Genomic DNA, 21,644 nt, shown 5'->3' with positions numbered 1-21,644 from the left:
TTCTGATAATTATAATTAAAAGAAACAGCTTTGTGTGCCACCTTTGGCACATGTGCCATAGGTTGCCAACCTTCGATCTAAATAATCCATGACATATTGATTTCCAAGGATATCCCAGATAACTAATAAAAATTAACAAGCAATTAAAATAATTTAAAGAATCTTAAGAATTAAAGAACTATGTATATTTTAATAAGCTTAAAAAAAAATCTAATCAATAAACTTAACTAAGGCAGCATATATGGTGATTAACTTACCAAAAAAAATTTTTTTACAGGATTCAACAACATCCTTAAGGTTTCTTTCTGTTCCACAGTGAGCACTATAATTAAAAATGTGACTTAAATAAGAACAAAGATAAACTGAAATTTAAGTATTAATGAACAAAACTATAATATGCAAAAACCATAAAAGATATTAGTATCATATGTTGAAATTTTACTGGATATCAACAGTTGTATTTGCATTCTTGTTTTACAGCTGTCTATTCTATAAAACAAGGATGTAATGTTTTAGTATCAATTTTAAAAAAAATTGATACTAAATTATTCGTGCATATTATATTTGTTTAAATACAAATTTGATCTGAACTTAAGTGCTCACTAATGAAAATAGCAAACTTGAACCTGATTACAGTATTTCAAATTAGAAAAAAATTGTAAAGTGACAACTGCAAATGCAACATTACCTGATGAGCAAAAATGCAACATTACCTGAGAGATTAATACCATATGAAAAGGCATGAATCTCTCAAACTGTAAGGCTATCATGGCAAGCTGCCTTCTGCTGCGCTGTTAATAAGTAAAATGTATCTAAAAAGAGAAGTATAATATTACCACCCCACTGTATAATTCTTCAATAGCAGATGGCTCAAGTAGAGCATCTGAAAATCCAGTGGTGGAATTAGCTACGAGATGAGATTTTGAAAGGTATCAATGGCAACTTCTTTTCAAACTATGAAAGCTAAGAAAGCTCTGAGTTTTTCTGTAAATAATATAGTATAGCTATAAACTGGCTGCCATGTTAGTGTCATCTTTTAAACATATGTGCAACTTATGTTTTGGTGAGGCCATTTGTTTGAAAGCAATGTTCACTGGGAAGGCTAAGTTTGTATGGCTGTGAACTTTAAGACCATTGTATTAACTAAGCAGTTCAAAACCAGCTGGCTGGCCTATGAAGGAATAAATATTTCTCCAAACTTCTTAAAAATCTTGCTTGGTTTATTTTCCACTAGCAATGGATAAACAACTTGAAGTTTCTAATGATGAGGCAACGGACTACACATTTTTTTGGGAGCCGCTAAGTGGAAATTTTATTTATTGATTTGAAATTGTTTTTCTCTTACTTCTGATTTAAAATTAGTGGTGTAGATTTGTTTGCAATTTCCTGATTAACTTGGTGTATTTGTTCTTTATTTGGGCCCCTGTAATTGCGTAAAAACCGCAGCTGACTTCTGCCGGCATTTTGTTGTATCAATAAGAATGTTAAACTTTACAGGAGATATGGAATTCATATCAGGAAGAATGTATATTTTAAAAATATACAATGAAACTAAAACTTGGTAGGAGATACGAAATGCACATACAGTGCTGTGGCTCAGGTGAGAACTGAGGGGGGGGCAGTTGCCCTCTGAATCACAGCCTTTTAAAATGCACTGCTTGCATGATGTTTCTGGAGCAATTGGGTATGGGACATGATATTGCCATGGGGGATGTCTTTGTGTGTTCGCGATGTAAGAAGTGTAAGGAAATCAGGCAACAACTCAGCGTTGTTATGGGCCTATATGAGAGCTTGAAGGACGGTGCATGCATCGAAGGATCTAAATTGAGGGGCCCATCAAGCTCTCAGCTGCCCATATCAACACCAGAGCTTGCACTTTGTCATCATGCAACACAGCGGCAACCCCCAAGGCAGAATGCGCTGGTCCCACAGGAACTAGTAGTTGTTGGCGACTACTGTCATGGAAACGGGGAACATGCTTTGTAAAAAGGATAGGTGGAACAGGACCAGGGGCAAAGGTTGATGACATTGTAGAGCAGATATCTTTTAAGGGCACAAAAGTTGATATAGTTGTACACGTTGGCACTAATGATATTAAGAGTAGGAGACCGGCAGAATTACTTAACAAGTACAGGTCACTGTTGAAAAAAAGCCGTGAATTAGGGTTGAATTTGAAAGTGTCTGCAATTCTGCCCAGACACGATAGGAGGGAGTATATGATGAGAGCCTTGTCGATCAATTCGGCCCTGGAAAGACTGTGCAAGGCTCAAGGAGGTAGAATTTTTTTCAGCCTGGTCTGTACTTGTTAGCAGGACAGACTGCTTCTACAGGGATGGGATACACATAAATAGAAAGGGTGCAAGAATATTTGCTGATGCTGTCGAGGCAGCGTTAGGTGGGTCGGAAAACTGCTAGCTTGGGGGGGTACAAGGACTAATAGATTAACAGTAGCCACTGGCAGAGGTGAAAGTGATTTTTGCACTGCTTCTACTGGAATGAGCAGAAGCCTGGAAAACAAGATGTGGGATATTTCAGAGACTGCTGGGAGTCATTGCGGTACAAGTAAACACATGGGTTGTGTTAGGGTAGCTAAGAATAGGAACAGGTGCATGTATACTTGTGTGTACACCAATGCTACGAGTTTGGTAAATAAATTTGATGAATTTGAGGTATTGCTCAAAGCATCAAAGGCGGATATTGTTGGGATATCAAAGACGTGGCATCACACAGATATATGGAATGCAGAACTGGAATTTGGGGAGTACATCTACAGAAAGGATAGACAGGATAGGAAGGGAGGAGCGGTTATGCTATTAGTTAAGAAACACATAAAAACCAAGGAAGTGAAGCCAGTCGACATCACTGGACAGTGCAATGTTGAGTCAGTTTGGTGTGACATAAGCATTGGGAGATCAAAATTGAGAGTAGGAGTGTGCTATAGGCCTAATGACTCTGATGAGTATAATAAGAAACTGAACAGGGAAATAGAGTGGGCCAGTAAATCAGAGAGTCTTATAATGGGGGATTTTAATTTCCCAGATATTGACTGGAATTTGTGGGCTGGTCACTCACACACTAGCAAGGCTTTTGTGGATTTATTGTGTGATTGTTTTCTACATCAGCATGTTCGGAAGGCAACTAGAGGGAGTAATACTCTTGATTTGATTATCAGCAGTGATTCTTCATGCATTAAGAATCTGCAGATAAAGGAACACTAGGTGGCAGTGATCACAGTGTGCTGAAGTGGGATTTACTCAAAGAGGTAACTACCATCAGGGGGTAAAGGGAAGGGTTATTGCTTTAGTAAAGGAGACTACGATGGTCTGAGACAGTATTTAAATTCTATACAGTGGGACCAACTGATGATGTTACCAACAGAAAATTCAAAATGGGAAGCATTCAAAGAACTTATCTTGAAAGCTATTAGGCTTTACATACCAACTAAGAAATGTTGTTCAAGGTTTAGGCCTAAATGGATGTCAGATGAACTAATGAGACACATGGCAGAGAAGAAAAATGCATGGGTTGCATATAAATTAACACGTGACACAGAAGCCTATGATAGATATAAGCTGGTCTGTAACCAAGTCACATAGGAGGTTAGGCAGGCAAAGGCAGATTATGAGAAATCTTTGGCAAAGGATGCAAAGAAAAACAGCAAAGAGTTCTTTACTTATAGAAACTCTAGAAGGAAGGGGATGAATCAGATTGGTCCACTTGATATCGATGGTTCAACTGTTAATGATCCTGCTCAGTTAGCTAACAAACTAAATGAATATTTTGCATCGACATTCACGCATGAGGAGTTATTCAGCGAGGGGAATGCCAGAGGTGTATTCCACCCTGGCAGTAAGCTATATAATCTTGTAATAACTGAGAGTAAAGTGGAGGAGAAATTGTTGAAGATAAACACAAGAAAGGCACCTGGGGTGGATGGGATCTATCCAGTTATATTAAAGGAGACAAAGGAAGTAAGCAAACCCTTAGCCATAATTAGGAGAGCTTCCTTGGACTCAGGGGAGGTACCCATAGACTGGAGATGTGCAAATGTGTTCCCAATTCACAAAGGAGGATCAAAGGCTGACACAGGTAATTATAGACCTGCATGTTTAACTTCTGTTCTAGGAAAATTAATGGAGGCACTGGTTAAAGAAGCACTGCAGGATCATCTAGACATGACTTCAGTTATAGCTCGGACACAGCATGGTTTTGTTAAGGGGAAGTCTCGCCTGACCAATTTGATTGCATACTATGATGCAGTCACAGAAGAGCTGGATGCAGGGAATAACTTTGATATTATATACTTGGATCTTAGAAAGGCTTTTGATCCTGTTGCACATGGAAGACTGCTGCACAAATTGGAGCAGTGTGGCATCGGAGGCAAATTGCTGCTATGGATAAAGAGGTGGTGAGGGGGAGAAGACAGAGAGTGGTAATCAATGGACACTGTTCATTGTGGACTAATGTTATTAGTGGAGTCCCTCAGGGTTCAGTGTTGGGTCCATTATTGTTTTCTGTATTTATAAATAATATTCATGATGGTATATCAAGCTTAATGTCCAAGTTTGCAGACGATACAAAGGTTGGCAGGGTTGTTAAGGACACTACTGATGCTATGCAGCTGCAACAGGATCTGGAAAGGTTGAGAGGTGGCAACTGAAGTTTAACATTGACAAATGTAAAGTACTACATATGGGAAACAGCAACTCCAGAGCAACGTATCAACTCTGTGGTACTACACTGACAGTGGTAGAGAATGAAAAAGACCTGGGGGTAATTGTGCAGGCAGATATGAAGTTCTCTGAGCAGTGCAGACTGTCTGCAAGAGTAGCTCATGGTGTCTTGTCAATGATATACAGGAATTTTTCTAGAAGAGATAAGGAGGTGATTATTCCCTTGTATAAAGCAATGGTCAGGCCACCCCTTGAGTACTGTATACAGGTCTGGAGGCCTCATTTCAAGAAGGATGTAGAGCTGCTGGAACGAGTACAGAGAAGGGCAACAAGATTAGTGAATGGAACAAAAGGTTGCTCTTACAAAGAAAGGCTTAAGTTTTGCAAATTACAGTGTCTGAAGACTAGGCACCGGCGAGGTGATCTGATAGAGGTGTATAAAGCCTTGAATGGTTTGAGCATGCTCAATGCTGATGGGATTCTTCCTCTTACTCAGAATTATCACCTGAGAGGACATAAATTCAAATTGAGGAAAGACAGATGTAGGATAGATGTGTGGAAATTTGCCTTTAGCCAGCGGATAGTTGGTTGGTGGAACAGACTTCAATCCCTTGTTGTTGATAGCGTAAATAAATTTAAGGCTCAGCTGGACAGGTATTTCGAATGAACGGGGGGGGGGGGGGGTAAGTTTATTATTATTATTATTTTTTATTTTTTTTTTTTGGCTGATGCTGCATAAGCTTTCTTTCTTGTATCATATGCTTCTACTAACCTCACTGCAGATGTCTTTGCCTGGTGGAAGTTCCTGATTGGAAACCACCAACAAACTAACTCTCTCTCTTTCTTTTTTTTTATATATTTAAATGCACCATGAGAATTTTTTTTTTCTCTTTCCTCTCTCTTTTTTTTTTTTTTTGTTTCTTATTTTTCTGTTTTTTTTTGTTTCTTTTTAATACACCACGAGAACCTTTTATTATTATTATTATTTTTTTTTTAAATTATAAATAACATCATGGGAACTTTGTTTTTATTTTTTATTTTCTCCTCTGGAGTGGTCTCCCGGAGGAATCTGGCCCACCTTTTGGCAACATCAGGTGGGTCAGAGTCTCGAATTGAGACAGTGCGAGCTCCACTGGGACTAGCCCACCTTCCATGATGTGGATGATTACCCGGAATCATCTGTTCAGGTGACATGCTTCTGGGTAGCCAAGAGGCCAGAACATAACACAACACAAATAACACACACAAACCTACACTACTCAGATATCTGGCCCAGTTGTTACTGTTCTTCACAGAGATAGGAGTTAAATCTACGTTCTAGAAGCTGCCCTTTACAAAAACACATGTCTGTTCTTGCCATCTGCACCCCTTCATGGTCATCGTGCACTCACAGGGAATGGACTATTCCAGCAGGACAATGAGCCTCCCCACAGAGCCGTGGTGACTAGAACATGGTTCAAAGAGCATTCCGCAGATTTTACCACCATAGAATAGTCTCCCCATTTACCAGACATGAACCCTGTGGAGCATCTTTGGGATGCTGTGTAAAGGTCCATTTGAGCTTTCGATCCTCCACCCAGGAATGTGACGGAATTATGGACAGCGGTGCAGCAAGCATGGATGGAAATAACTGTGGAACGCTTTCGTGAACTAGTGGACGCATTGCCTCGCCATGTGACTGCCCTTATCCAGGTGAAAAGTGGGCCTGCCTGTTACTAGGTAAGTATCCCATGATTTCTGTCCAATAAAGTGTATAGCAATTTATCTTTAAAACAATGATCATTCCCCTAAGGCTAACTGATTCAAAAATGAAATGCCTTCACTGTATAATCTCTCACTGAATAACCAAATCCTGCAAAACAGATAATGCATTTTTTTAAATGAAAACCCCAAATATGAGGGATGTTAGAACCTATAGTACTTAGTACTGTGCTTGGTTTGGAGATTGAGAAGACAAGAGAGGACATTTGTTGACATTAGACTTGAACTCCTGTAGACTAATTTTCAGGATATACATATGAAGGAAGGTTTTTCCAGAAAATGGCAGTTGAATGAATAAACAAGGAAGATGAAAAGTTGGTTATGCGAATTTGAAGTTGGACAGTAAATGGATGTTGGCTGGTGGCGGCACGTGTTCGGACTGTTTTGAAAGAGAGAGCAGGAATTATAGAAGCCGATTCAGAGGAACAGTGCCCATGGAAGTATTTGTAGAAAAGCATGCAGCAGGAAAAATTATGTCTGTGAGACAGCGAGTGGAGAGACTCTGTTAGAGATGAATCACTAATTAACCTAATTGCCCTCTTCAGAGTGAGCAGCTGTTTGGAAGAAAAGTAATGCCGAGAGTGAAAGAGAAAACCAAGTTTTTTAGATACAGAGGAAGCAATATTTGTAATGTGCTTGTGCCAAGAGAGAGGGAGAGAGAGAGATTAGAAGTCAGGGTAATCCTCAAAAGAGATATATATCATTTTGCCTAGAAACCAGAGTGTCACCAAAGATAAGCATACGAGCAGAAGAATCCTTTTTGCGAGATATAAGATAAGACTGAGTTTTAAAAGGATTGAAATCAACTAAGTTGGCTTTGCCCCACCGGAGAATTACCTGAAGATCAACATTTAAGGAATTGGTAGCAAATTTTCGAGAAGTTGAAGCTGATTGAGCAAGGTAAGGTTTCTCAAAATGAAAAGTGGAATGCAATGTGCTATCATCGGCAAAACTCTGAATAGGATTTCCAGTCAATGGAAGAAGGTCATTAATATACAAGAGGAAAAGAGTGGGGGACACCAGCATTAGTAGAGAAGTAAGAAGACAGAGAGATATCTACCATTACCCTCAGTGAGTGATCAGAGAGAAAACTGGATAACCAATTACAAAAAAACAGTTGGCAAACCATAAGATGGAAGCTTGTTTAGAAGACCTTTATGCCAAACATGATCAAAAGCCTTTGAGATGTCAAGAGCAACTGCTTGTGTTTCGCTGAACTTTTCATTGAATTTGTCCATAAATGGGTAACATAAGCCAGAATATCACCAGTGGATCGATACTGACGGAATCCATACTGGCGATCTTTGATCAAACGGAAGGTTTCTAGGTAGTTCAAGAGTTGGCAGTTAACTGATTTCTCCATTACTTTAGAATGAGTACAAGTAATTGCAATGGGACAATATTTGGATGGGAGGTATTTGTCACCCTATTTTAGGAACTGGCTGGATATAATGACCTTCTTCCACTGACTGGAAATTTCCGAGCAGAAGTTAAAACACCTCTGGAATAAGAAAGTGAAGAAAGGTGGCAAAGAACGGGAGTAAGCACAGGTTTTGAGAACAAGTGGAGAAATACCATCAGGACTTGGAGCTTTCTTAGTATCAAGATTTGTCAAAATCCTTCTGACATCCTTTTTGACAGAAGACCACAGGAGGCATTGAATGGAGCTTGTTGGGAATGGTGGGAGATGTTTTACCAAGATCATTAATATAAGAGTTGGAAGAAAAATGGGGTACTAGAGGTAAGCTTTATCCTTGGCTGAAGTGACAACAGAACCATCTGGTTTTGACAGAGGTGGGAGCAGAGATGAGCAAAAGTTGCAGCCAATAGCTTTGCCAAGAGACCAGACCATTTTTCTACCATCAGCTACCATTAGGGCAAGAAGCAAATTTTCTACTCAGCCTGTTCAAAATTCAATTTTGAATGATTAATAACTGTTTTACAATTGTTTCAAGCTTTGGTGTAGGCAGAAAACGAAACTGAAGAAATGGAAATAAGCCAATTACGATATGCAACGTTCTTCTCTTGAACAGCCTTAGCACATTTATTGGAAAACTAAGGTTTAGATAAAGGACAAGATTTTAAAGTGGAGTGTGGGATAAAGGATTCCATTCCTACAAGAATAATTTCACTGACAAGATCTGAGCAAATGTTGACATCGGAAGTTTTGAAACAGTAATCCAACCAAGGAAAAGAAGTAAAGAAATCTCACAGTTCATCCCATTTTGCATAATTGTAATGCCAAACAACACGAGGTTTGGAATAGCCATGAGATAAAGGCTCCATTGGAGAAGAGACAATCACCAAGTTGTGATCTGAAATGCCTAAAGGACCTCTCACTTCGACAGTGTACTTAGAAGGGTTGTTTGTGAGAAAAAGATCAAGTGTGTTGGCTGTATGATTAGGATTGTCCGGTATTCTTGTAGGTAAATGAACAATTTGTGCAAGGTCATTAGTAATTGCAAAAACCTCTGTAATTGACCAGCTGGGTTGGTGTAACTAGAAAATGGAAGCCAGCTGGAGTTGTGAACATTAAAATCACCAAGGAAAATTACTTCACTGTTAGGAAAGTTGGACTGGAGAAAGTAAAGTTGCAAAGAGAGGAAGTCAAAGAGTTCCAAGTGATTAGTAGAATTGGGAGAAGGGTAGAAACAACAGATGAATTTGACAGAATGAGGTAGAGAAGATCAAAAAGAGAAGATTCCAAATTACCAATTCTCTGACAGGGAATATCGGATTGGACATATGCACAAGTACCACCTTTGAGGCAAAAGGAATCATACAGCGAATAATTTGGGCAACTGAGCCGAGCAGTGATTGAATCAACCAATAACTAAGATTCTGTCAGAAAAAGTACACGGTGTTTTGCAGACTGCAAGTGGAAATGGACATCATTGAGATTAGAACTAAGACCACATATATTTGTGAAATGGACTAGGAAGCATTTGGGTGGTTAAATGTTTTCGCAGATAAGCTTACTTTCTTAGTTTGGCAATTCACATTGTATTCAATAGTAAGAAAAAGTTTGGGGGGTGGGCATGCTGTATGAAGTAATGAAATTTGTGGATAGGGCATACACATGGTAAGAATAGCATTAGCAAGGGCACATGATGCAAGAAAGCAAACTTATATAGCATCAGCCAAAAAAAAAAAAAAAAAACCACCCCCTTCTCATTTCACCCATCCACTTGCTCCAAATGTTTGTCTAGTTCTGCCTTGAATCTGTTTAAGCTATCAACTTTTAAGACAGATGGAAGTTTGTTCCAGCAATAAACCACCCGCTGGCTAAAGGCAAACTTCCGCACATCTATCCTACAACTGTCTTTCCTCAATTTGAATTTACGCCCTCTCGGGCGATTATTCTGAGCAAGAGAAAGAATCCTGTCAGCATTGAGCATGCTCAAACCATTCAAGGCTTTTTTACACCTCAATCAGATCACTTCGCAGGTACCTAGTCTCCAGACAGTGTAATTTGCAAAACTTAAGCCTTTCTTCATAAGAGCAACCCTTTGTTCCATTGACTAATCTTGTTGCCCTTCCCTGTACTCGTTCCAACAGCTCTACATCCTTCTTAAAATGAGGCCTCCAGACTTGTATACAGTACTCAACGTGTGGCCTGACCCTTGCCTTATATAAGGGGATAAACACCTCCTTATCCTTGCTAGAAAAATTTGTATCTCATTGACAAGACACCATGAGCTACTCTTGCAGACCGTCTGCACTGCTCAGAAAACTTCATATCTGCCTGCACAATTACTCCCAGGTCCTTTTCATTCTCTATCACTGTCAGTGTAGTAACACACAGTTGATACATTACTCTGGGGGTTGCTGCTTCCCATATGCAGTACTTTACATTTGTCAATGTTAAACTTCAGTTGCCACCTCTCAGCCCATCTACTCAACTTTTGTAGATCCTGTTGCAGCAGTGTACTGTGATTAACAACCCTGCAGACCTTTGTATTGTCTTCAAACTTGGACATTAAGCCTGATATACCATCATCAATATCATTTGAATACAGAAAACAAGAATGGACCCAACACTGAACCCTGGTGGACTCCACTAATAACATTAGTCTAAATAATATACCGAGATCCTTGACATAACGTGGCCTTGACAATGACTGCCGCATTGACAAGACATCATTAGTTACTCTTGCAGACCGTCAGCACTGCTCAGAAAACTTCATATCTGCCTGCACAATTACTCCCAGGTCCTTTTCACTCTCTACCACTGTACACCCTACTTGGACTCCCTCCAGTCACTATCTGGCAGAGTAGAGGTAGCAAGATTATACACTAGCTGATCCGGATGCTCCTAAAGAGTTACCAATAGGTTTGGTCCAGTGTACTAACTAGCAGCCGGCCTGCAAACACTGTTTTAGAGCTGTACCCTCAAAATTAAGGAAGACTGGATCTTGTCATGATGTCCATCATAACCTCAAAAGTCATCAATCATACTGCATGATGGAAGAGAAGAGATGAGGTAGGGTTGGTAGGGCAGCTGCCGACCTCTGACTTTTTTGGAAAGCAAGAAATTATTGGAAAAAAGGAGTTTCTTTAAATCCAGACTTGGGATTTGAAATTAAATTTTAACGACAACAAATGGATTTTATGTTAAGACAGATTTTCCACAAGTATGGTATGCTTTCAAATAATTACTACACCTAGGATTTTTCTATATGTGGATTTCTGCTTGCATTATCTGTTAGACAAATCAACTGATTAAAATGTTGAGTCAAAGTTTTGTTTATAATAAAAGGTCCTGTCATCTACATTTGGCTACCAGGAGCATTTCCAAAGTTCATAAGAAAGAAAAAGATCTGAACCAAGTTTTTTTTTTTTTTTTAAAGCAGCTGAATATCCTCTCGTACTCAGCACTGCGATAAGACTTTATTATCGCGGATAATAAAGTCTTAATTTGTTATATTTCAAAGACAATTTTAAGAGATAATCTGTGATATTTCAAACTTCCTTCTGTACTTGTACCCAACTATGGACCATGCAAACTGATACTGCAAATATCAGAAGCCTGTCCACAAAAAATTTCAAATTTAAAAACAATACACAGCAAATTAATGAAATTTGTTCAATGGGAACTTATGCTCTATGTAGTGCCTTGCAGCAATAAAATACTTACTCACTCACCAAACAAAAGATCAGAATATTTTCTTGTTTTAGATTATTCATGACCTTAGAAGTGGAGTTTTTTTTTATTATTATCATTTTTTTCATCATTTCTGTTCTTGCATATAATTATTAAGTATTACAAAACGAGAACTTAAAATTGGTAGAATCTGTATCATTCAGTCACTGAGTGTGACTTAATGAGTGAATGCAGCATCTTCCAAATACAACACTCACTTTTAAGATGTTTACACATCTGGCTGCTATTTATGATGCTATTTATGACCCCAATGATGAGGTCTTTTAAATTGTTGTTTAAGTTTTGCTTGATGATAGTGAAGATAACACTCAAATGTGCGGCATTAGAAAACACCTTACAAAAACATGCCTATAGATTGTTGGGGGGGGGGTGTATTTAAAAAATAATTAAAAATGTTTTCAATATAAAAAAAACAAGGATTTTTCAAGTTGCATTCAGAAAAGATTGACAATTAAAAGTAGTATCAAAAAAGTTCACAATTATAAATTATTTCTTCTGATTTTTATGATTAAAATGGGGTTACTTTTTTTTCACTTATGTATGTGAGGATTAAAAATAAATCGATAAACCACCCGCTGGCTAAAGGCAAACTTCCGCACATCTATCCTACAACTGTCTTTCCTCAATTTGAATTTACGCCCTCTCAGGCGATTATTCTGAGCTAGCTACTCACCACATATACAAAAACTGTATAGTAAACTTTACACATAAAACAGAATATAACTTGCATTTTTTGAATTCCACATATTTTATGCAACTTTTAAAACTAGCACAACCCCATAGCCAATTCATTAACTGGAGATAAACAAATTTTAACTTATAAATGGTTTTTAAAATTTATCTGCTACCAATTAAGATTGTTATAGACTTCCTTTTAAAAATCATAAGCAGCGAGCTGAACTTATCACAGAAGTCAATGACGTGAAAATATGAGACCATCTATACATGCTAAAATCATTTGCTAATATATTCCATGAAATAGAAACTTCCTATCCATGGAGTAGTATGTTTCCATTTCATGGAATATATTAGCAGATGATTTTAGCAAATCAAACCAAACTTACTATTCTTCTGATGAAAAATAGCATAACTAAATAGATGAAATGGCCCAAAACAAAACATACCAATTGGTTTAGCAACCAGTAAAACAGTGTTTCTAAGACAAAACAAAGTTTAACTTCTGTGACATACAAACAATATGTCAAACAACACTAAAAAGGTGATTAATTTCATTCTGTCTTCAAGGAACACATGTTCCTATGCAGCTAGACAATGATGAGGTTGTATCAATAGCAAGGGTGGGAAGGCTTCACTTTGTGACAAGCATAATGGATGCAGATGTGTGTGTGTGTGTGTGTGTGTGTGTGTGTGTGTGTGTGTGTGTGTGTGTGTGTGTGTGTACATTATGGTTTTGGAGCATCATTTGATTCCTACTAATAATGGGATACTTTTATCAAGTAAACATTTTTCAAGATTATTTTGTAACATACCATCAGACAAAAAGGGAAAAAAAAAAAAAAGTTAATTTTTATATTTATTCATTAAATCAATATTTTGTTGTCATTTTCTATCAACAGACTTCTAACAATCTTGATTTCAATCTAATTGAAAAACTGCATAAGCAATTGGGAAAGTTGTTGCACAAACATCCCAGAATGTGTGTGTGTGTGGGGGGGGGGGGGGTGCTTTTAGATGTTTTATTGTTATTTGGTTTTTAGGGGCATTGGCAACTAAGGCCATATTGCTCCGGGGATATGCAGTGGTCATTCCCTGACCTTTCTCCATCCTCCATATTTGTTGGTCACTGGCTCGAACCCCAGTCTAATCAAGAAGCGTGTATTACGCACTGCTGATCCTGACCACCTGGCTATTGAGGCGTCTAGAACTTTTAGAAATGGATTCATATATTGGTTATAGAGTAACTACAAGTACTGATTTTTGCTTAATATTCTTTAAAAATTAAAGTGGAAAAATACAATAACTGACATTTAAACAATGCAAAATAAACCTGTTAACTTTAAATAGTGCTTTTCCATTACTAAACGTTGTAAGGTTACATTAAAATATAAACATTGAAATAATTTAAAAGTTGCATGTAATTTCTGTCTTTAGTTCCAGACAGAGATTGACTTTTTGGTTTTCAATGCTTGAGCTTATGCTCACATTACAGATGATGCTGTTATATATGGGTCAATCTAAATTACTAATGTTTTAATATAAATAGCATCACCAAAAAGATGAATGAACGTGCTTCTAATTTCAAACTTGGGAAGCCACTGGGACAGTTGTTTCAAGACTTACTTGTCTCTCCCCCATCAAATGACAAGTAGTATGTCTCAGTAAATTTATGCTAGCCAGAATATGGAAGAAAAAAAAAAATTCCAATTTAACCAACTTGGCACCTTTAAGCCTATGATAAGTAATACTCAAACCAACTGAATACACTGTGTAATGCTTATTACACAACAGGTCACTCTTTTTTTGTTTGGTCAATCAGCATATTCATATTATATTGGAATTATATTTTACATATAAATTATAAAGTAAATAATTTGCACTGTCATTCATATCATAAGGAAAATAATGTAAATATTTATGCTAGGTAAGAATCTAAATCATCTATGATAATGAAATTATGTTAGGTATTAAAAAATAAGATTTACCATCAGGCAAGGGAAATACTTGTTCAGTTTTCAGCTCTCCTCTGAATATATTCATCACAAAAGAATCAGATTCCTATGATACAAATTTATAAGTAAAGGAAAGAAAAAATGATTTAGCCAATAAACATAACATTTCCCATAATTACTATACTAAACATATCTACATGTGAATTTAAATTTAATCTTATGTGGCTAATGCTCGTTGTTATCTAACTGTTATCCTTAATTATATAAGATTGTTAAAAACTGAAAGATAAATGTCCTTATCTTGGTAAATTAATGCTTTCTCTGTTGGATGAATCTGTAAACTGTTATTTGTAAAGACACATTACATTTGATTGAGAATGTATGCTCAACTAACAATAAAGTGAGATGTAACAGACAAGAGCAAAAGATATATCACAAGAGTGCCATGATAGAAAAAGTTAGATTAAAAGTTATTGTACAGTGTAACTATTAATTAAGTGTTATAAAAATGTAGATGCCTGGATTAAATGGACAATTTAGTGTAGGATATATGACTTAAAGTTTAACTGTGATATTAGGTAAATCAATGAGAACTTGTTGTCAAAAGAAAAGTTGGCAAAGGTAAAGTAAGCCTGCACGAGAACGACGAGAAACGTCAGATAACTTACGCGGAAAATTAGTTTCCTGATACGGCACTCTAGAACTGCTCACTCAGTAAACAGATGGTAGGTGTTATCAGTCTGGAGAAAAGTCGAGAACGATATATTGATTGACAGGTAGGCGTGGCAAACGATGTGCTAATTAGTGTGCAAACACAACACACGATAACATCGGTTTAGTATCACTTTAGCAGCACTAATGGTAACTTGTCCTAATAGCACATGCACTAAACTTTTTTCACCATTACAGTATTTCATAATGGTGAAAAAAGGTCAGGTTACCTCGACTTGAATTCCATGGGAGCTTGAACCCCTCCCGAAGTGGAGGGGGTAACCTAACATTTTTTCTTTAGAATCAGTCATATTTAGAAATACATTCATAAAAAAATAAATTTTTTTTATGAATGTATGCTTTTTTTTTTATGAATGTATTTTATTACTGTACTTATATTTTTAAAGCCACTCGTGTGGATACACACGTATCATAACATCAAACAGCACCTTAAAAGATTCATCGCTACTATTACCTGTTCACCGTTCATTACAAAACTATTATGCACCGTTCTTACTGGTAAATACACATCATAATGCCAACCAATGACTATACAGTAGCTTATCGTCTGTCGCGCCCGCCACCAATCATTTCATTGTTTGCCACGCCCACCTGTCAATCAATATATTCTTCTTGATTTCTGCTCCAGACCGATAACACCTACCGTCTGTTTACCGAGTGAGCAGCGCGAGAGTCCAGTGTCAGGAAGCTAATTTTCTGTGGAAGTTATCCGACATTTCTCATCTTTCTCATGCAGGCTTTCTTTACCTTAGCCAAAAAGTTAATAACACACAAAAGATATGCTATAAGGTTATATGCTATTTTTGAAATTACTGTTAATAGCTGTCAGATGCAACTGTGTACTTAAAAAAAAAAATGTGAAGAAAATACAATTTAAAACTTTGCTATTTTTAAAAATTGTTCAGTTATTTGTTTATTATTCTGTTAGGGAAACAAGAAACATATGATTCACAAAAAAAAAAAAAAAAAAAAAAAGTACCAGTGAGTTTGAAATTTAAATTCCAAGGATATCAATTAGATTTGTGGTGATAGGGGAACTCAATAGTGTTGATATGTGACCTTGTCTAAAAAAGTTAGAGGGCAGAACTAAAAAGGGCGAACAATATTCTGAAAATACATTCTTATAGCAGCATTATGTTACCTTCTCAAACTCAACTATTAGTACTTTGCAAGCTTTCTTCTAATATACATCTCTAAATCCACATTAACTTAATTACTGACTGTATGTAATATGTTATTCCCATTACTTTTTCCCTTTCTCTCTCTTTTTCTTTCTTTCTTTTTTTTTTTTTTTTTTAAGTTACTACTATATATAAAAATAAAGATGTTTGCTTGATTTTCAGTCTGCTGGACTATGTCTCAGACTGATTCAATTAGAATCAGTTTAAGCACCAGAAGGAAAAATACTTTGCACCTAAATTGCATTATGTTTAAAATTTCCAGTCCTATGAATAAATAACAACATAAAAAAAAAAAAAAAAAAAAAAATCGCAAATATCACTAAACTTTTGCTTTTCCACATAAGACCATGTTTGATATTTTATATGGCCAAAAAGAGGCTTCAACTGATAATAATTATATCCCATCATTCTTACTTGTGGTGTTACAAATATATGATAATGTTACACAGCAAGTTTTTTGAAATGCCAAAATTAAATTAAATTTTTAGTAAAATTTTCAATAACACAAGTGTTTCTTATGTGATGCAATCGCCAGTAAAGGACTATTCAAGGACAACTATATTTAAACAATTCGACAATATCTATAGTCAACAGTAATGATACTTTTCTATTCATGAAAAAATACAGCACCTACCCAAAAATCTTGTAGGTATGCCATGAACAACAAAACAGAAAGAAAAATAACAGTAGACCATTATTCAAACTGGCTGCTATCCAGCATATTATGCTAACAGTTATACTGCTATGAGAAGTGATTTATGGCTTACCCTCTTAACTGTTATAATAAAGCACTTGGATGAGTTCCAATCTTACTGAAAAGAAAATCACTCAGTTTATGATGTTAGCTATCAATTTGGGGGGGGGGGAGGGAGGGAGAGAGAGAGAGAGAGAGAGAGAGAGAGAGAACTAATTTTGTGAATAAACATTGTGCGTTCATTGGGGAGGAATTAATATATATTGCCAATTTAGCAACAGTTCTGTTGCCAAGCAGGTTTTCAATAAATCATTATTGGAAGGAATGAGAAATAATTTTTTTTTTTTTTTAGCTGGTGCAGCATACTTTGCTTCCTTGCACCATTGCCAATACTAATGCTAATAAATGTAAATATGTTACTTTTTAATCTGCCTCATATAACTGATATTTTCTAGTGCTCACCTCACCATCTTTCAGCATTAAACTTCAGTACCTTAAAACTAACTGTTCTAAAATTCCTATAGCAAATTTTGTTGAATGCTGATTAAATTAGATTAGATTGAATGCTGATTAAATTAAATTAAATTAGATTTAGCAGTACACTTCCCCTTGAAAAACTGGGTAATAACTTTCAGTTTTACTGTACAGTAAACCCCCGCGAATAGCGGGGGTTATGTTCCTGAGAAATGCCATGAATACTGAGTTATGGCTCCCATAGTAATAAAGGGGTTCCGTTCCAAAGTATGAAATATATAAGAAAAACTAGTCTAAAATTTTGTCTATGTATGTATTATATGTACCTTCATAATATGACTATTTACAAAGACAGTACATAGTGAAATGCAAGCATATGGCATCGAAATGTAAATAAGAAACAATTTAATATTAAATGTAATATTTATTAGAAATTTCAAACAAATCTTTCAAACCAGCGCCATTGCTAGCTAAAAAACTTATCCCGCCAGTGCTATCACCAGTTTCGCTAAAGTGTTGATAAAGGAGTTTTGCCTTTTCATGAATGATGAGTGAACTTAACGGAATTTTATTTTGAGTTCGGTCTTCTATCCACAGATTTAAAAGCTTTTTCCATTTTTTCTAATTTAACATCACGAGTTACAGAGCAAATTTTTGAAGCAATTAGCGCGTTTTCACAGACACTACGGTGGATTTTTTCTTCCGATTTCTTGATTGATTGTACCGTTGACTCACTGATTTTATGTTTGCCACTGATGAGACACTTTCACCATTAGAAATTTTGTCTAATAACTCAATTTTATTCGCTAATGTCATCACCTTCTTTGATCTTTTCACATTTCACTTGTTATTCGTAGCCATATTTTTGTACGGGTTAGAAAGAACGTGCCACAATAAAGTCACTTTCTTCCATTAACACACTAGAAAAAGTGTTTTACACTGCAAAACGGTAGATTTATCACTTTTGTAAGCATATCAATTTATAAATTGATAAATTTATAAGTATATAAATTAAAAGCAAACGACGAAACCTTCCATGACAAGCGCATAACATATACTGAACAAGGATTAGCAAGAAACATCCACGCTCACGATTTTGTCACCCCTCTCCCCCCACCCACTGAGTGCTGTTTTGACTGGGAAAGATAATTTTAGCCAAGACCATATTTTTTTATGGCGGAAAATGTTCACAGTGCTTTAAAATTCACATTTTTTTAGGTTTCATTTTATATTAAATCAGCGACCGCGAATACAGATACCGCAAATAGCAGGGGTTTACTGTATTTACAGATGAGCATGAAATACAAGGCTTTTGTTTCTTCAGCTATGTTAAAAGTATGCATTTTCCTTCCCTTTTAAATAATGCATTCAAATCATAGAAAAAATGGGCTTATTATATACAGAAATTCTCCGACTTACGTAAGGGTTGTGTTCCGTGGAACGCTATGCAAGTCAGAATTTCCCCCATGCTTGTGCAGCACTCGCAACTGTTCTCGCTGAATTGATTGAATCAAAAAAAAAAAAAAAAAAAAGTTCAACAAACGTGTAAATAGAATTATTTATTGTATTTATTCAATTTTTTTATCTCATGTGCAGGAAAAATTACAAAGCGTGCAACTTAAAAAAATTTCAAAATTATAAAATTACAAAAAAAAAAGAGAGGATACAGGCATAACGTCAATAAGTTTTACCTCTTGAGCATCGTTGCCAGAATCGATGTCTTCAGCTGATAAGTATGCCACTGCGGAGATTTAGAAGGGGTCACCCGCTCAACATTACGAAAGAACATTAATGGATGACTGAACGGTGGCTTTTTTCTTTTCGTCGTAGATTCCTTTGTAGCAAGCATATCATTCACCCCCTCTGTTAACTTTTAAGAATTGTTTGCTGTCAGGATCCATCTTCTCAAACCTCATCATTGCCAATGGAATTTCACAAAATGCCATTGCCATCTCTCTGGTGATGAAGCATCTCGGCTCCTCATTTGGTTCATCTTGAGCTTTGTCAGCATTTTTTCCTTTCACTATCACTGCCTGCAAGTCAATAAGTTCTTCGTTAGATAATTCCTTCTCTTCTTCCTCTATTAACTCCTCCACGTCTTTGGCATCAACCTCCAACTGAAGTAGCTCTGCAACCTTTTTTATCTGTAACCTCTTCACATGATTAGTCTTTTTAAAATCTTCCGAAGTCTTTTACGTGCCTTGAGTATATTTTCTTCCATGTGCCATTTAAACAACTTTTAGTAATTTCCGCCCAGGCCTTATTAATGTTTAAGATGGCGTGGTAAATATTGTAAGATTTCCAAGTCTCTTAACTTAAAATATTTCTCATCATCTACCGCAGACAATGCCTGAGCGAATGTTGTGCATAAATAGTATGCTTTTAAATTCGAAATAACACCCCGATCCATAGGTTGGACAAGTGAAGTCTTGTTTCATGGTAGAATTATGATTCTCACATTCAAATTGAAATCATCTATATGCATAGGATATCAAGGAACATTATCTAATAGAAGCAAAATCATGAAAGGAATGTCGTTGTCTTTACATTTGGTTCATCTTGTCTTTACAATATTTTTCAACCTCGGGAATGAAGCAGTATTTAAACCAATCCTGAAAGAGATATTGTTATCCGTGCTCTCTGGTTCGACCGGAAATGCACAGGTAGGGTTGTTGATGCCCTTAAAACGCACGAGGATTTCCAGAATGGTACACAAGCAGTGGTTTTAATCTGTAATCTCCCGTTGCATTAGCTCCAAGCAAGGGTGTGGCTATCTTTTTGACGCTTTGAAACCTGGCATTATATTTTCTTCTTTGGCAATGTATGTTTGATCTGGCATTTTTTTCCAATACAGAGCAGTCTCGTCAATGTTAAAAATTTGCTGCGTTGAACAGCTACCTTCATCAATAATTTTTTCCAACACATCACAAAATTTCTCTGCAGCTGCAGAATTGGCACTGGAGACTTCACTGCATACTTTAATGTTGTGGAAACCAGCGTGATGCTCAAGCATCGCACCTATTAAACCACCTGTTGCTTGCCACGAACTTGACTTGGGGTTCACCGTATGTATCCTTAATATCTTTATAAATACTTGTTGCTTGAATGGTCATTAAACTCAGGGGCTCACTTCTGAATCTGATTTTCAATTCATATTATTAACATCTGTTCCATCTTCAATATAGCACCTGAATGCTGTTTTGTGATCACTGATGATGTTAAGTGCGTTGACCGTTTGACATGTTCTTTTATACATGCACTGTCCTTTAAAATAATATTCACTGTTAGCATTAGCATTAGCATTAGTAGAGGCATATGATGCAAGAAAGCAAGCTTATTCAGCATCAGCCAAAAAAAAAAAAAAAAAAAAAAAACACACACCACTCCCATTTCACCCCTCCGTTCGTTCGAAATACCTGTCCAGTTGAGCTTTAAATTTGTTTAGGCTATCAACTTCAACAACAAGTGATGGAAGTCGGTTCCACCAACCAACCACCCGCTGGCCAAAGGCAAATTTCCGCACATCTATCCGACATCCGTCCTTCCTCAATTTGAATTTATGCCCTCTGAGGTGATTATTCTCAGCAAGATGAAGAATCCCATTGGCATTGAGCATGCTCAACCCATTCAAAGCCTTATACACCTCTATCAGATCACCTCGCCGGTGCCTAGTCTCCAGACTCTGTAATTTGCAAAACTTAAGCCTTTCTTCGTAAGAGTAACCCTTTGTTCCATTCACTAATCTTGTTGCCCTTCTCTGTACCCGTTCCAGCAGCTCTACATCCTTCTTGAAATGAGGCCTCCAGACCTGTATACAGTACTCAAGATGTGGCCTAACCATTGCCTTATACAAGGGAATAATCACCTCCTTATCCCTGCTAGAAAAATTCCTGTATATCATTGACAAGACACCATGAGCTACTCTTGCAGCTCGTCTGCACTGCTCAGAGAACTTCATATCTGCCTGCACAATTACCCCCAGGTCCTTTTCATTCTCCACCACTGTCAGTATAGTACCGCAGAGTTGATACGTTGCTCTGGGGTTACTGTTTCCCATATGTAGTACTTTACATTTGTCAATGTTAAACTTCATTTGCCACCTCTCAGCCCATCTGTTCAACCTTTCCAGATCCTGTTGCAGCAGCATAGCGTCAGTAGTGTCCTTAACAACCCTGCCAACCTTTGTATCATCTGCAAACTTGGACATTAAACTTGATATCCCATCATCAATATCATTCATAAACACCGAAAACAACAACGGACCCAACACTGAACCCTGAGGGACTCCACTAATAACATTAGTCCACGTTGAGCAGTGTCCATTGATTACCACTC

At 36.8% G+C, this 21,644-nt stretch overlaps 1 protein-coding gene across 1 annotated transcript in view; it reads right to left on the bottom strand.

Moving 5' to 3' along the window:
* Positions 1-21,644, bottom strand: part of Acadvl (Acyl-CoA dehydrogenase very long chain) — a 136,460-nt gene that overhangs the window by 92,539 nt on the left and 22,277 nt on the right. The window contains exons 3-4 of the mRNA XM_090376974.1: positions 14,262-14,334; positions 258-322 (exon numbers count right to left, since the gene is read on the bottom strand). Of these exons, the coding sequence (XP_090233100.1) occupies positions 258-322; positions 14,262-14,334 (138 nt within the window). The remainder of the gene's footprint in view (positions 1-257; positions 323-14,261; positions 14,335-21,644) is intronic.

Source organism: Mastigoproctus giganteus, chromosome 1 (assembly GCF_048544385.1).
Source record: "Mastigoproctus giganteus isolate SK-2022 chromosome 1, ASM4854438v1, whole genome shotgun sequence".
In the NCBI taxonomy this organism is placed as follows: domain Eukaryota; kingdom Metazoa; phylum Arthropoda; class Arachnida; order Uropygi; family Thelyphonidae; genus Mastigoproctus; species Mastigoproctus giganteus.
The sequence above is the reverse complement of the archived record's forward strand: the minus strand, read 5'-3'. Positions and strand labels throughout refer to the sequence as shown.